The 16,446-nt window shown below is 38.6% G+C and overlaps 1 protein-coding gene and 1 long non-coding RNA gene across 11 annotated transcripts in view; one reads left to right on the forward strand and one right to left on the reverse strand.

Annotated features, from left to right (window-relative positions):
• Nucleotides 1–16,446, forward strand: part of ZNF529 (zinc finger protein 529) — a 54,475-nt gene that overhangs the window by 27,276 nt on the left and 10,753 nt on the right. For 3 of the 8 annotated variants that reach the window (XM_070557522.1, XM_070557520.1, XM_070557523.1), the window contains one exon: nt 8,342–8,405. The exons of 3 other annotated variants lie outside the window; for them this stretch is intronic. In XM_070557522.1, the coding sequence (XP_070413623.1) occupies nt 8,392–8,405 (14 nt within the window). In that variant the 5' untranslated portion in view covers nt 8,342–8,391. Of the gene's footprint in view, nt 1–7,157; nt 7,490–8,341; nt 8,406–16,446 lie in introns of those variants that run through there. 2 more of the 8 variants (XM_070557521.1, XM_008533746.2) reach the window with 2 other exon arrangements.
• On the reverse strand, nt 2,266–7,207 carry LOC139073473 (uncharacterized). Of its 3 annotated transcripts, none has more exons than XR_011522245.1 (3): nt 7,068–7,207; nt 6,285–6,364; nt 2,266–3,319 (listed from the first exon to the last, which is right to left on the reverse strand). It is a non-coding gene; the product is annotated as an uncharacterized lncRNA (long non-coding RNA). The 3 variants fall into 3 exon arrangements; XR_011522243.1 differs by lacking the exon at nt 2,266–3,319 and adding an exon at nt 5,730–5,821; XR_011522244.1 differs by lacking the exons at nt 2,266–3,319; nt 7,068–7,207 and adding exons at nt 5,730–5,821; nt 6,732–6,869.

The following is a 16,446-nucleotide window of genomic DNA, read 5'->3' on the forward strand; positions in this document are numbered from 1 at the left end:
AAGTTTGCAGTATCATCATGATGTGTCTAGGTGTTAGATCTACTTTCATTATCCTACTTGAGACTTATTTTGATTCATCTTGAAATCGCGACTTTCTTCAATTATGAAAAGTTCTAAACCATTTCCTTTTCTGATGCCTGCCCTCCTTTATTTTTCTCCTTTGATGACATTTCTTACAACATTTCCTAGATGTGTATTGGACCTTTTCATTTTTTTCCGTATCTCTTCGTTTCTCTTTTACATTCCGTTTTATCTGTGTTGTGTTCTAGGTGATCTCTCATTAAGTCCAATCAGTTACCCTTCAGTTGTAGTAATTGTTTAAGTTCTCTATTCTTTACTATCATTAGATTTTTTTTATTTCTGGAAATTCTCTTTGTTCTTTTTAATATCTGCAGATTCTTTTTTACATATTGTGCTTTTGTTATGACTTTTCCATTTTAAACATTTATTTTATATTCTTTCATGTTGTCATATTATATGCAGTTATGGTGGATGCAAACTCCCCCTTCCCCCACCCAGTTTTACTGATATAACTGACATACAACTCTGTATAAGCTTAAGGTGCACAGCATAATGACCTGACACATATACATTGTGAAATGATTACCACATTAAGTTTAGTTAACATCTGTCACCTCACAGTTATTCCCAGTACTTGTCTGTACCTTTTGACCACCTTCACCCAATTCCCCACCCCTCACCCACTGTGACTTTCTTTCTTTACCTGCTGACTCTCCCCTGATGACTCTTTTCCTTGTTGACTTGTAGTTTTTGTTTTTGAGCTCATTTCAGTGGGGAAGAGTTTTTTTTTTGTTTTTTAAACCAAATGTTGTGCGCCCTGAGTTGGAAAAATGCCTAGAACAGCATTGGTGCATTTACTTCCTGCTGATTTGTTGTGAGGGTTCCAGTAGAACTCAACCAGGTTCTCTATGTAGGAATTTTTTTAAAGATCTCCCAAAGCCCCCTGGTACATAGTTGTGTATTTTTAGTTGTGGGTCCTTCTAGTTGTGGCATGTGGGATGCCGCCTCAGCATGGCTTGATGAGCAGTGCCATGTCTGCGCCCAGGATTCAAACCGGCAAAACCTTGGGCCGCCGAAGCAGAACACACAAACTTAACCACTCGGCCATGGGGCCGGCCCCTATGTAGGAATTTTTTTAAATTAAAAATTAAATTTCTTTAATAAATAGAAAGATTCCTTTTTTCTGTTTCTTCTTGAGTCAGTTTTGGGAAGCTGTGCTTTTCAAGCCAATTAGTTCATTTCACCTAAGTTGTCTTATTGGCATTAAGTTGTTCATAATATTCCCTTATTTTTTACTATCTGTAGGATATTTCCATTTTCATTCCTGACATTGGTAATTTGTGTTTTCTCTTTTATTAACTATACTTAATAGTGATTTATAAATTTTAAAAGCCTTCCCAAATAAACTCTTGGTTTTGTTCATTTTCTCTACTGTCTGCTTTCTACTTCATTGATTTCTGTCCATTTTTAGTTCTTTTCTTCTACTTATTTTGTTTGTCTTTTTCTAGTTTCTTTAAGCCTTTCTTCATTTAAAAAAATTGTGATAAAATCCACATAACATAAAACTTACTATCTTAACCATTTTAAAGTGTATAGTCCAGCACTGTTAAGTATATTTACGTTGTTGTACAACCAATCCCCAGAACTTTTTCATCCTGCAAAACTGAAAGTGTATGCAGTAAACAATAAATCTCCATTTCCTCCTCTCCAGCTCCTGGCAACCAACATCCTACTCTCTATAAGCCTGACAACTCTAGATACTTCATATAAGTGGAATAATACAGTGTTTGTCCTTTTGTGACTGGCTTATTTCACTTAGCATCATGTCCTCAAGGTTCTCCATGTTGTAGCATGTGTCAGAATTTTCTTCTTTTCTACAGCTGAATAATATTTCATTGTATGTGTATACCACATTTTGCTTATCCATTCATTCATTCATGGACATTTGGGCTGCTTCCACATTTTGGCTATTGTAAATAATGCTATGAATTTCCTGTCTTTTAATATAAGTCTTTAACATCCCTCTAGACACTGTTTTAGCTGCATCTATCAAATTTTGTTAATGTTGTATTGTCATTTTAATTTAGTTCAAAATATTTTCTAGTTCCCCTTATGATCTGTTGTTTGACCCATGGGTTATTTAAAGGTGTGTTATTTAATTTCCATGTATTGACGGATTTTGTAGATGTCTTATTGCTACTGATTTCTAACTTATGTCTCTTGTTGAGAACATGTTCTATAATATTTCAATCTTTTGAAATTTATTGAGATTTATTTTATTGTCTCAAACAGTGTCCGTCTTGGAGAATGTCCATGTAGAGGAAACAAATGTAATTTCTCAGTTGTGGCATGTAGTCTTCTGTAAACATCAATTAGGTCATGTTGACTGACTGTGTTGTTAACATCTTCTGTATACTACTGCATACTCTGCCTATAAGTTCTATCAATTACTGAGATATGATTATGGATTTCCAACTGTAATTGTGGATTGTCTATTTCTCTCTTTTGTTCTCACAGTTTTTGCTTCATGAAATTTAATGCTCTCATAATGAGTTCATAGCAGCATACATATTCCTGATGAACAGATATATGCATACACATTCCTAATGAATCGCTTTTTTGATTATGTTACATCTCTATCTTTTGTAATACACATTGACTTGAGGTCTACTGTCTGATATTACTATAGCAATGCCAACTTTCTTATACTTATGTATATATTTTTCTGGGCCAGTTTTTAAGTTAATTTCTTAGCTTAGAATTTCTATATCACCCATGTCGTATAAAATTGAATATTTATATCCCACATTTCCAGGTAAAGTCCTAGAGTTTCCAAGTCTCATGGGTGAGTTCCTCACTCTCACAACACCCCTAAAAAAACCCAGAGACTGCAAGTTCCCTCATCTCTTTGGGCCAGTGAGTAGCATTTTTCTAGAAATATTTTATAGAACTAAGCAGCATCTTAGTTTCAGCTCTCTGCCCCCTGTTCCTGTGTAGAAAGTAGAACCCCAGACCTCAGTCAGGACTCTTAAGCATTACATGTGGGATTAAAATCTCTTTGGGGTTTCTGAGGCGTCGGCTCAAGGTTACCTTTACATGCACTGTTTTGATTCAGCTCTTTGTTTCTGGATGCAGAATTTTCCTTTTTTCTTTTCTCTCAAACTTGACCATTTTTAAGACATTTTGTTATAGTTTAGATGGCATTTTATGTGTTTGTAGGGGGAGCAGGGACAGGCATCCATTTTTTTATGTCTCTCTTCTTAAAAAATTTCTTCTGCAATTTCTTCTTGCCCTGTACCTGGAGGAGGGAAAAAAAATTGGAATGATTTCCTCCTCTTGTAAAAAACATAAGGGAGGAGTGGAGAAGAGAACAAGAATGGGTAGTATCGAACTTATGTCTAAAGGAAGGCTTAGGACACCATTTCTTCCTTTACTGAGGTCCAAGGCCTGCTCCATTCCTAGGCTCCTGTCACCATGGACCTGCTTCTCTTGTCCTCTCTCTTCTCTAGTGCTTTTTTATGTATAGAGAGTAGGTTTTCCTATCTGTTCTTTCAACCATAGATTACTTCCATGCCTTTGCTACCTGTCACAGAGTAGATGCATATAAATGAGACAAGGCAATCCTGAGACAAGGGAGAGATGAAGAAACATGATCCAGAAGGGTGAGTTGGAGGGGAAGAGAGGACACAGTGTGACATGGGACCTCCCTTCTTGCCATATACTAATATTGTAATCTACTGATTTTACTGCTGTCTTTACTCACTAGAAAGCCAAGGTCTATGGACGTACTGAAATCTTTTCCTTCTATGAGCTCTTCTAAGCACTCACTACTTAGACATCAAACCACTGCCTAGACGAGAGAGGTTCATCCAGAGAATATATTCTTATTTAGAGAATGTATTTCTGTTTGTGGGCATGAGAAAGGAAATGTTGAGTGAAATATCCAATTAATAAGTTGAAATTAGAAGAACTTGGAAAAGGCACAGGTTTATCTAGAAAAAATAAAAGGAAATGTAGACCAGTTTCATGAAAGGGAATCATATCTCCAGGAAGTTTCATATATGCTAGGGGGAAAAAGACTATTTCAGACAGGAGAGAAGAAACATCATCTCATCTGAGCCATGGCTTTAGGATTTCCCAGAGAGAACCTTTGCTCTGGTGGCTTCTTTTTTGGAAAAGTGAAGAAGGGGGAGAGAAGGGAGGCAAAAGAAGCCATGTGAAACCCCACTTACCTCAGAGTTTCCATAATAACTTGGTTACATCTGCCTAGTTAAGTAGTGAACATTTGCTATTAAATATTAATGAATAATCATTATGCTAAATATTAACTACTCAGTAATATGGTCAGGGAAATAAAGAAATTGATTATGTGCTTTTCTACACTGCAGGCTACAATCAGATGGAAGAAATTTTTCCTTTAAATGAAGTTTGAAATACTACTTTGACAGTAAATTTTTTTTTTCCCTTTTCTCCCCAAAGCCCCCCGGTACATAGTTGTATATTCTTAGTTGTGGGTCCTTCTAGTTGTGGCATGTGGGACGCTGCCTCAGCGTGGTTTGATGAGCAGCAGTGCCATGTCCGCGCCCAGGATTCGAACCAATGAAACACTGGGCCGCCTGCAGCGGAGTGCACGAACTTAACTACTCGGCCTCGGAGCCAGCCCGACAGTAAATATTTTTACTAGAAAATTACTATTTTAATTACCATGAAACTGACCTTGTGATTAGAAGTATTTCAGATACTTTTTCTTGGCATAGAGTGTGTGAAAGAGTTATTAAATCACCCATGATTTCATCCAGGAACAGGGGGGAAAAAACCCCACCTCACTCAAATCTGTTAAAAGTAGTACATAGAGGTAAAAAGAAACTATTTTCTTGTGTGCTACCTATTGAGTCCTAGTCATTTCAACATAGTAGAATTAGTTCCTGTGGTGTTCCAAGTATGCAATATTGTCATCTAGAAATTACAATTTTATCTCCTGCATTCCAATTCTTTTTTTTTAAATGACATATGTAAGTTTAAGGTATACAATGTGATGATTTGATACATCTATATATTGTGAAATGATTACCACAATAAGGTTAACCAACACCTCCATTCTCTCATAGAATTACCTTTTTTTGTGATAATGACATTTAAAATCTACTCTCTTAACAACTTTCAAGTATATAATAAACAGTATTGTTAATTATTATCACTATGTTGTACATCAGATCCCCAGAACTTATTCCTCTTTTAGCTGGAAGTTTGTACCCTTTGACCAATATCTCTCCATTTCTCCCCCGACCCCAACTACCATTCTACTGTCTATTTCAATGAGTTCAGTTTTTTTAGATTCCACATATAAGTGAGAACATACAGTATTTGTCTTTCTCTGACTTCTTTCACTTAGCATAATGCCCTCATGGTCCATCCATGTTGTCACAAATGGCAAGACTTCTTTCTTTTTTTTCTTTTTTTTTTAAAGATTTTATTTTTCCTTTTTCTCCCCAAAGCCCCCTGGTACATAGTTGTATATTTTTAGTTGTGGGTCCTTCTAGTTGTGGCATGTGGGATGCCGCCTCAGCGTGGCTTGACGAGCGGTGCCATGTCCACACCCAGGATCCGAACTGGTGAAACCCTGGGCCGCTGCAGCAGAGCGTGTGAACTTAACCACTCGGCCATGGGGCCGGCCCCAAGACTTCCTTCTTTTTTAAGGCTGAATAATATTCCACTGTATACATATACACCATGTTTTCTTTATCCATTCATTGGTCAGTGGACACAGGTTGTTTCCATGTCTTGGCTATTGCTCATAATGCTGTAGTGAACATGGAAGTGCAGATATCTCTGATACCCTGTTTTCACTTCCTGTGGCTCTTATATTGCTATTTTACTTGACTAGAAACAGTTATAATTCTTCAAGCAGAATCACAATGACACATACCTAACCAGTTGCATAGTTTCTCACTTATTCATTAATATTACCTACGTAGTGATCCACTTTCAGTCACCATAAAATGAACACACAAAAATGATAAAGAGTTGGTGCAGACACATTCAGTCTCCTATAGATCTCATCTACTTCACAAAACCACAATGCCACAGACCCTACATGACATTGATAACTCCACCGAGCCCATCTCATCATTTCAAAGAAGACGACCAACTGAAACTCAGAAACCACTTACCCCAGAGTCACACATAGTCTCAAACACAAATCACTCACAACTAATCATTCTACAAGGTTTGTCAGCTTCTTAGAAAGTTAAACATAAACTTACCTATTACCCAGCATGTTTTCTTCTAGGTATTTCCCCAGGAGAAACAGAAACATGCCAGCTTTATTCATAATATATAAAACCTGGAAATACACCAAATGTTCATCATGAGAAAAACCAATAAACACAGTGTGGCATATCCGCACAGTGGAAAGCTGTTCAGAAATAAAAAGAACGAACTACCCAACATTAAAAATCTTACAGAAGTCAGATGAGCTAAAGGAGACATATGGACTTGTAGAAGTGACAGCACTAAGAGACGGTGACCTATACGAGAACCTGGCTGTCTCTGTTGTGACACTGACTGGAAAAGGGCACCGCGGGACTTCCTGGCGGCGACGGTGTAACATGCGCCAGGGCGCCACACGCGTACAGCGTTCGCTACGCCGCCCTGGGGCTTTCTCAAGGGGCCAAACGGACAAAAGCAAGACCACCACTACCATCCGTCACCTGGTCCACGACCGCGGACCCCGGGTCCCGCACGCACAGGCCTGAGCGAACCGAGCCTCCGCCGGCTGCGGCTCCAGCCCGAGCTCTCGGCCCGAGCTCCGGGCGCCGCCTCGGCCCTCCCCGGCCCGGCTCCCCCGCCTCGGCCCTTCCCGGCGGGTTTCCGGCTCGCACCCGGTCCTCCCGGGCCAGGCTTCTTCCGTTTCCCTCCTCGGCTGCCACGGCCGGGCTTCCGCTTCCCTTTGCTGCGCCCCCGGGCCCCGGTTTGCGACTGCTTCCTGGGCTTGGGTGCTGGGTTCTGGTTCCTCCCACCCCCTCTCCTCGCTCCCAGACCATCACCTGGCTCTTGGGAGTCTGGAAGAGCCACAGCGGCGACCCTCGGCCTCGGCGAGCGGCCGGCCCCGGGCCTCCCACGAGCCTCCCGGGCTCCGCAGCGGTGAGCTGAGCCCCCAGCTACACAAGCGGGACGTTTTCGTTTCTGCACTACGTTTCCCACAGGCCCCAGGGCCGCGAGAACTTCGACCCTTGGTTCCCCTTCCGGTGTCTTCGTGGTTACTGGGTTAAGCCGGGTGAGTTGAGGTGACCCAGTTCGGCTGCGGGAGGGGCTCGCGGTGAGGCCTCAAGCGCCCGGGGCGCGGAGGGGACATTGGAGCCTCGAGGCTGTGTGTGCGTGAGCCGCGGAGCACGGGACTGCGGGGGCTCGTCTGTGACGGCGTCACTGTGGAGTTAGTCCGCGCGTGTCAGTGAGAGGGAGAAACAGCGTGAGTGTGACGGGGCCCTGGGCGGCTGATTGAGCTCGTGGGAACTGTCAGAGGGGGCGGGGCCTATTGGGTGACCAGGGTCTTTGGTGACGAGGGGGGCTGACACTGTGACCCAGTCATCCTGTAATAGCTGTGACCGACTGTGTTAACGAAGTGGAGTGTTTTTTTTCAGTGAGCTTGTAGGAGTTTGGAGCTTGTTTTTTTTCCAGTGAGCCTGTAAACACTTTTTTATATACACACACATAGATGTCTCACCTTGTCGCCAGCACCTAGCCTAGTGCTTAACACAGAGGGGGCGTTGGTGAAGTGAGTCCAGTTGTAGGTTCCCTGGTTTCTTGGAACGTGTTTCCCTGTATTCTCTCCTGTCTTTACACCCTACAGCCACTTCGATGTAGCTGCAGAGAAATGGTCATCGGGAGGAAGTCATGAATTTCACCCCTAGAATGAAAGTGCCAAGTGGAGAGTACATCCCAAGTCATGGGATGGGAATTTCGGCTTGCGCTTGACTTCAGGATAGGCTTCTGGGAAAACATGAGGGGAAGGGCACAGGTGTAGGGTTCCTTCCTGGGTGAACCTCTCTGGATGCACTTTGGAGGCCATTTACACGTTTCAGAACCCCAGCATTCCCTGAGCTGTGCCCTCTTAAACTGCGGTGCACTTCCATTCCAGCTCTGGGCAGAGGTGATGCTGACCTTTTTCTCTGATAATGGCAAAAGTCAGCAGTATTCTAGTTTCCCTCCTACTTCCATCTGCATGTATTTGTGGTGGGCGATGGGCCATGTCTGGTGGTGAACAGTGTGTTGTATTTAGCCAGTCCAGGGTCTCACAAGTCCCTTCTTCTTGGTCCTATAGTTCTGCCAGAGAAGGCTCCTGAAGTGGAGGAGAGCATTGCCACTTACATAATGGCCCGTTCAAGGTCAGTTCGTGTTTACTTTTTGTTGTCATACATTTTTGTTTTACAGAACATAGAATATTTGCTTTCCTTCTCCTAGATTGCCCTGCCTAATTGACCTATCCATTTACCTGGTCCCTAGGCCTCCCTTTCCTGATTAATAATGAGACCATAGGACGGGTCCCTCTGTCTTCCCGTGCCTTTCCAAATACCCTGTTCCTGCCCAGTTAATATTCACATCCCCACTGGGTAAATCGTTCACTTCCCCTCTCTGCTCTTTTCTTCCCCAAAGGTGACACAGAAATAGAACTCGTGGAGGATAAATTGAGGACTTATTGTAGAATTTGACTCGTTAAGGAAGAGACCAGTGGTTAGGGTGGAATAACATAACAGATACCTTTGATTTTATTCACAGACTTGATTTTCAAACAAAGCAAGGTAGGAAATGGTTTGATTCCAATCAGTAAGTGACAAAGGTGGCTTTAGAGACATTTAGGAGTGGGAACATGATTGGAGTTTTGTGAAGAGAGGTCTATGTGAAAAGGGCAGGGAGTTTTTCCAGAGAGTCTATGAGGAGACTTGAATGGTGACAACCAAGTCTTGTTTGAGATTTGTATGTATGTTCATACATACATACATATATGTATGATTTTGTTTAAGACACATTATTGGCGTCGACTGGGAGAGGCAGCATGGTGTAGTGGTATTGAGTCTAAAGCAGCACAGTTTAATGGAAATATAATGCCAGCCACTCATGTAATTTAAAAATTTCTGTTCACATTTTAAAAAGTAAAAAGAAACACTTAAAATTGTGATAATGCATCCTATTTAAACCAATATATCTAAAATATTATTTCAACATGTAATATAAATAAATTGAGGTATTTTACATTCATATCTTCATACTAAGTTTTCAAAATCTGGTGCATATTTTACTGTTACAGCACTTCTCACTTTGGATGCCAAATTTTCAGTGCTTGAGGTGAAATAGAGTCATACCAAAACAATAAAGTTATGTTTAATTGAAAAACGTTTTATATCGCTTTTGTGTTTTAATTAAAGTTCAATTAAATATTCAGTTCCTTGTTCATGCTAGTCACATTTCAAGGTCAATAGTTATTAATCTTTACGTTTTACAATTTCTTGTTGTAGAATGTAGATAATGATCACATCAATGCCTTAGGGTTTTTATGAGCATTTGATAACATGAATTTGGGCAAAGCCCAGAGCACTTAATATGGGCCTTGCATTTAATAAGTCCTCAAGGGAAAAAAAACGCTGTTGTTGGTATGTGGAGATTCTAAGTATTCCCCATAAATTTTCTGTAATTTAAGAGCAGTGAAAATATACAGTTAATGTTGATAAGCACTTAAAAGGAATTTTTTTTTTCTAAGATTTTATTTTTCCTTTTTCTCGCCAAAGTCCCCTGGTACACAGTTGTATATTTTTAGTTGTGGGTCCTGTTAGTTTTGGCATGTGGGATGCCACTTCAGCATGGCTTGATGAACGGTCCCATGTCTGTGGATCTGAACTGGCGAAACCCTGGGCCGCTGAAGTGGAGCGCACAAACTTAACCACTTGGCCACGGGGCTGGGCCCCATCTTGTAATGCTCTTTAATGCACAAAAGATTTTAATTTTGATGAAGCCTAATTCTTCAATTTTTTCTTGTTACTTATGCTGTTGATGTTATATCTAAGAATCCATTGCCAAATCTAAGGTCATGATGATTTACTCCTTTATTTTATTTTAAGAGTTTTATAGTTTTAGCTCTTAATTTTGGGCCTTTGATCTGTTTTTAGTTGATTTTTTGTATATATTGTGAGGAAAAGGCCAATGTCATTCTTTTGCATGTTGATATCCTTTTTTCCCCATCACCGTTTATTGAAAAGACTGTCATTTCCAAGGGTCTTGGCACCCTTGTAAAACATCGGTTGACCATAAACACATGGATTTAATTTTTAGTCAATTCTATTCTATTGACTAATATATCTACCTTTATCCCAATGTCCCACTGTATTGATTACTGTAGCTTTGCAGTAACTTTTGAATTGTGAAGCATCAGTCCTCCAACTTTGTTCTTTTTTCAGATTGTTTTGGCTATTCTGAATCCCTTGCAATTTCATATGAACTTTCAAATCAGCATGTCAATTTCTACAAAGAAGCCAGCTGGGATTCTGATAGGGGTTGAATTGAGCCTGTAAATCACTTTGAGAAATATTGCCATCTTACTATTAAGTGGTCCAATTCATGAACATGGGATGCTTTTGCATTTAATTAATTTCTTTCATTAGTGTTCTATAGTTTTTAAGTGTACAGTTTGCACTTGTGTTAAATTTATTGCCAAATATTTTATTGTTTTGGATACTGTTATAAATGGAATTATTTTCTTAATTTAGATAGTCATTGTACATGTATAGAGGTATAATTGATTTTTTATTTTTTTTCTGGGGAGGATTTACCCTGAGCTAACATCTGTTGCCAATCTTCCTCTTCTTTTTTTCCTCCCCAAAGCCCCAGTACATAGTTGTATATTCTACTTGTAAGTCTTTATAGTTCTTATGTGTGAGCTGCCGCCACAGCATGGCTACTGACAGACGAGTGGTGTAGTTCTGTGACTGGGAACTGGACCCAGATGACTGAAGCAGTGAAAGCGTCGAACTTTGACCACTAGGCCATCAGGACTGGCTCAAGTATAATTGATTTTAGCATATTGACTTGTATTCTACAATCTTGCTGAGTTTGTTTATGCTCCTAAGAGTGTTTCAGTGGATTTTTTAAGGATTTTCTTTAAACATGGTCATTTCATCTGTTAATGGAGATTGTTTTCCCTCTTTCTTTCCAATCTGGTTGCCTTTATTTCTTTATCTTTCTTACTGGTTCTGGCTAGACCACTAGAACAATGTTGATTAGAAAAGGAAGGAATGTATGTCCTTGTCTTGTCCTAATCTTAAAGGAAAAACACCATTAAGTCAGACGGTAGCTGTCACTTTATCATGTTTAGATAGTTCCCTCCTCTTCCTAGGTTCTTGACTGTCTTTTGTCTTGAAATGGTGGTGGATTTTGTCAAATGCTTTTTCTTCAAGTGTGAAGAGGATCATATGGTTTTTATTTTTTATTAATATAGTGTATTACATTAATTGCTTTTTAGATATTAAACCATTGTTGCATTATGGGGATATGTCCCACTTGGTTATGGTATCTAATTCTTTTTATATGTTACTGGATTCAGTTTCCTGGTGTTTTGTTGAGTTTTTGCATTCAAATTAATAAAAGATAGTGGTCATAGTTGCCTTTTTGGATAGTGTCTGTCTGATTTTCATGTCAGGTTGATACTGTCCTCATATCAGTGTGAGTTAGGAAGTTTCTGCTCCTCTTACTTCTTAAGCAGTTTCTGAAGAATTAGTATTACTTCTGCTATAAATGTTTGGTTGAATTTAACAGTAAAGCTATGTGGACCTTGGCTTTTCGTTGTGGGCAGTTTTTTGATTACTAATTCAATCTATTGTTATAGGTTTATTCAGATTTTCTGTTGTCATGAGTGAGTTTGGTAGTTTGTATGTTTCTAGGAAATTGTCCAATTCACCTAGTTTTTCTAATTTGTTGGTGTACAATTGTTCATTGTATTCCTTTGCAATCAATTTTTATTTCTGTAAGCCTGGTAGTAATGTCCCCTCTTTCACTTAAGATTGTAGTAATTTGAGTATTCTCTTTAGTCATGCTAGATTATCTAAAAGTTTGTGACCTTTTAAAAATCTTTTCAAAAACCCAGCTGTTGGTTTCATTCATTTTCTCTATTATTTTTTACTTTCTCTATCTTTAATTTCCACTGCAATCTTTATTATTTCCTTCCTTATGCTTGCTTTAGATTAGTTTGCTCTTCTTTTCCCAGTGCCTTAAGGTAGAAGGTTAGATTTGACCTAGGTATTTCTTTGTAACTGTAGGCATTTTAATCTGTAAATTTTCTCCTAAGCACTGCTTTAGCTGCATCTCTTAAGTTTTGATGTGTTGCATCTTCATTTTATTAGTCACAAAATCTTTTCTAGTTTCTCTTGTGTTTTCTTGTTTGACATATTGGTTTTTTAGTAGTTTTTAATTTCCACATATTATTGAGTTTCTCGTTTTTCTATTATTTATTTCTAATTTCATTCGATTATGGTTTCATGACATGCTTTATATTGTTTCTATTCTTTTGAATTTATTGAGGTTTCTCTTATAAACTAGCATATGATTTATCTTGCAGAATGTTCCATGTGCACTTGAGAAGAAAGTGTGTTCTACTCTTGTGGGGTGAAGTGTTTTATAGATGAATGTTAGCTCTATTTGGTTTATAGTGTTGTTGGTTGTAGACTTTTCTATTTCTGTGTTGATCTTCTCCCTAATTGTTCTATCCATTATGAATGTGGAGTATTGAAGTCTCTGACCATTATTGATGAATTCTTTGTCTCATTTCTGTTAGTTTAATTGTGGTAAAATATATATAACATAGAATTTGCTATTTTAACCATTTTAAAGTATACACTTCAATAGCATTAAGTACATCCACAGTATTGTGTAACCATCACCACTATCTAGTTCCAGAACTTTTTCATCACCCAACAGGCTTGCCAAACACGTTAAAGCAATCATTCCGCATTGCCCCTCCCACAAGCCCTTGCAACAATTAATTTTTCAATCTCTATGGTTTTGCCTATTTTGGATATTTCATATAAATGAAATAATATGTGGCCCTTTGTTTCTGGCCACTTAGCATGATGTTTTCAACCATGACATGATGTATCAGTACTTCTTTCCTTGGTATGGCTGGATAATACTCAATTGTGTTGTAGTTTGTTTTGTGGCCTAAAATATGGTCTATCTTAGACAATATTCCATGTGCACTTGAGAAAAATATGTGTTCTGCTGTTATTTGCAGGAGTGTTTGGTATATATCTGAGAGGTCTAGAAGATTTATACTGTTGCTGTAGTCATCTGTTTCCCAATTATCTTCTGTCTGCTTTTTCTATCCATTATTGAAATTGGTTTATTGAAGTCTCCAGTACTATAGAACTGTCTGTTTCTCCCTTCAGTCCTGTCAGTTGTTTCTTCATATATTTGGGGGCTTTAAGGCATATATGTTGATAATCATTATATCTTCTTAATAGATTGACCCTTGTATCAATATATAATGTGTTTGGGGTGGGCCCTGTGGCTGAGTGGCTAAGTTTGCACACTCTGCTTCGGCAGCCCAGGGTTTCGCCAGTTCAGATCCTGGGCACAGACCTAGCACTGCTCATCAAGCCATGCTCGGGTGGTGCCTCACATAGCAGAGCTAGCAGGACCTAAAACTAGAATATACAACTGTGTACTGGGAGACTTGAGGGAGAAGAAAAAAAGATTGGCAACAGAAGTTAGTTCAGGGTCAATCTTTAAAAAAGTTTTTTTGAATATATATGTTTGCCTCTTCTAAGAATTATTGACTAAAAGCTTATTCGGTCTGATATTAGTATATCCATCCTGCTCTCTTTAATAACTATTTGTATGCAATATATTTTTCCATCCATTTATTTTCAACCTATTTATGTCTCTGGATCTAACATGAGTCTCTTATAGATAGCATGCAGCTGGGCCATATTTTTTTATCCATTCTGCCATTTTGACACTTGTTTCTATATATACTGTGTTTTATTTCTCTCTCCCTAATTACTGACTCCTTTTCTGTTTAACTTATTTTCTTGTACTTTACCATTTTGATACCTTCTTTTCCTATTCATTATACTATTTAGTTATTTTCTCAGCATTTATCCTGGAGATTAAAATTTTACATTTATAACAAACTAGTTGGAAATAAAGTCAACTTTTTTCAGTGGTTCCCAAGACCACTCTCAGGTTCAATGATTTCCTTGAAGGACTCGCATAAAAGGGAAAGGCTATTGTACTCACAGTTATGGGTTTTTTTAGAGTGACAGAATACGGATTAAAATCCATAAATGCTGGATATGCTAGGGACTGGAGGTAATCTACCAAGGGCTGGTCAAGGGCCTAGATCTTTCTTTGGAATAGGCAGGGTTTAAACATTCCAGCTCATCTTTTTTTTTTTTCTTTTTTAAGATTGGCACCTGAGCTAGCAACTGTTGCCAATATTTTTTTTTTCGGCTTTTTCTACCCAAATCCCCCCAGTACATAGTTGTATATTTTAATTGTGGGTCCTCCTAGTTGTGGCATTTAGGATGCCACCTCAGCATGGCCTGATGAGCAGTGCCATGACCGTGCCCAGGATCCAAACCAGTGAAACCCTGGGCCGCTGAAGCAGAGCGTGCGAACTTAACCACTCGGCCACGGGGCCGGCCCCTGAACATTCCAGATCTCCTGAGGTAACCTTTTACTGCACATCAAGTTAGCTCTAATAGTATACAAAAATTCTGCTCCTATACAGCTCTGGCCTGCCGTTTTTATGTTGTTTTTGTCCCAGATTATATTTTTATACACTGTGTGCCCTTTAACATATGTTTATAATTATTGTTTCATGGATTTGTCTTTAAAGACATTTAAAAAAAGAGGCCCAACAAACTCAAAATAATATTGGGTTATATATTTACATTTTTAACTGCCTTTACTATTGTTCTTTATTTCCTTTATTTTTATTGAGATATATTTGACATATAACGTTATATTAGTTTTAGATGTACAACATAATGATGTGGTATATGTATATATTGCAAAATGATTACCACAGTAACTTTAGTTAACATTCATTACCACAGTCAAAATTTTTTTTGTCTTCTGATGAGAACTTTCAAGATTTACTGTCTTAGCAACTTTCAAATATACAATGCAGTATTGCTATCTATACTCACTATGTACATTACATCTCCAGGACTTACTGATCTTTTAAGTATAAGTTTGTACCTTCCTTAACCACCTTTACTCACTTCACCCACCATTGACCCCTGTCTCTGGACCACCGCCCGTCTGTTCTCTGTATTTATGAGTGTGTGTGTGTTTGTGTATTTTGTTTTTGTTTTTGTTTTAGATTCCACATATAACTAAGATTGTTCAGTATTTGTCTTTCTCGCTCTGATATAGTTCACCGGGCATAATGCCCTCAGGGTTCATCCACGTTGTCGCAAATGGCAGGATTTCCTTCTTTGTATGGCTGAATAATATTCCAGTGTGTGTGTGTGTGTGTGTGTGTGTGTGTGTATACACCACATCTTCTTTATCCATTCATCTACCGATGGACACTTAGGAAGGTTGCTTGCATGTGTTGGGTTTATACATAATGTTGCAATGAATATAGGGGTGCATATATCTTTATAAATTAGTGTTTTTGATTTTTTAGGAGAAATACCCAGAAGTGGAATTGCTAGATCGTATGGTAGTTCTATTTTTAATTTTTTGAGGAAACTTCATAATGTTTTCTATAGTGGTTGCACGAGTTTACATTTGCGCCCACAGTGCACAAGCGTTCCCTTTTCTCCACATCCTTGGCAACACTTGTTATTTGTTGTCTTTTTTGATAATAGCCATTCTGACAGGTGTGAGGTGATATCTTTGTGGTTTTGATTTGCATTTCACTGATGATTAATGATGTTGAGCATCTTTTTATGTCTGTTGGCCATCTGTATGTCTTCTTTGGAAAAATGTCTATGTCCTCTGCCCATTTTTTCATCTAATTGTTTTTTGATATTGAGTTGCATGAGTTCTTTACATATTTTAGATATTAACCAGTTATTGGATATACCATTTGCAAATATACTCTCCCATTCAGTAGGTTGCCTTTTTATTTTGTTGATGGTTTCCTTCACTGTGCAAAAGCTTTTTAGTTTCATGTCATCCTCTTTATTTTTGGTTTTGTTGCCCTTGCCTGAGGAGACAGCTCCCTAAAAATATTGCTAAAACTAATGTCAAAGTGTTTACTAGCTATGTTTCCTTCTAGGAGTTTTATGGTTTCAGGTTTTACATTTAAGTCTTTAGTCCATTTTGAGTTTACTTTTGTATGGGGTGTAAGAGACTGGTCCAGTTATATTCGTTTTCGTTTGTCCAGTTTTCCCAACACCATTTATTAAAAAGACTGTCTTTTCTCCA

Source organism: Equus przewalskii, chromosome 9, assembly GCF_037783145.1.
Source record: "Equus przewalskii isolate Varuska chromosome 9, EquPr2, whole genome shotgun sequence".
Classification (NCBI taxonomy): Eukaryota; Metazoa; Chordata; class Mammalia; order Perissodactyla; family Equidae; genus Equus; species Equus przewalskii.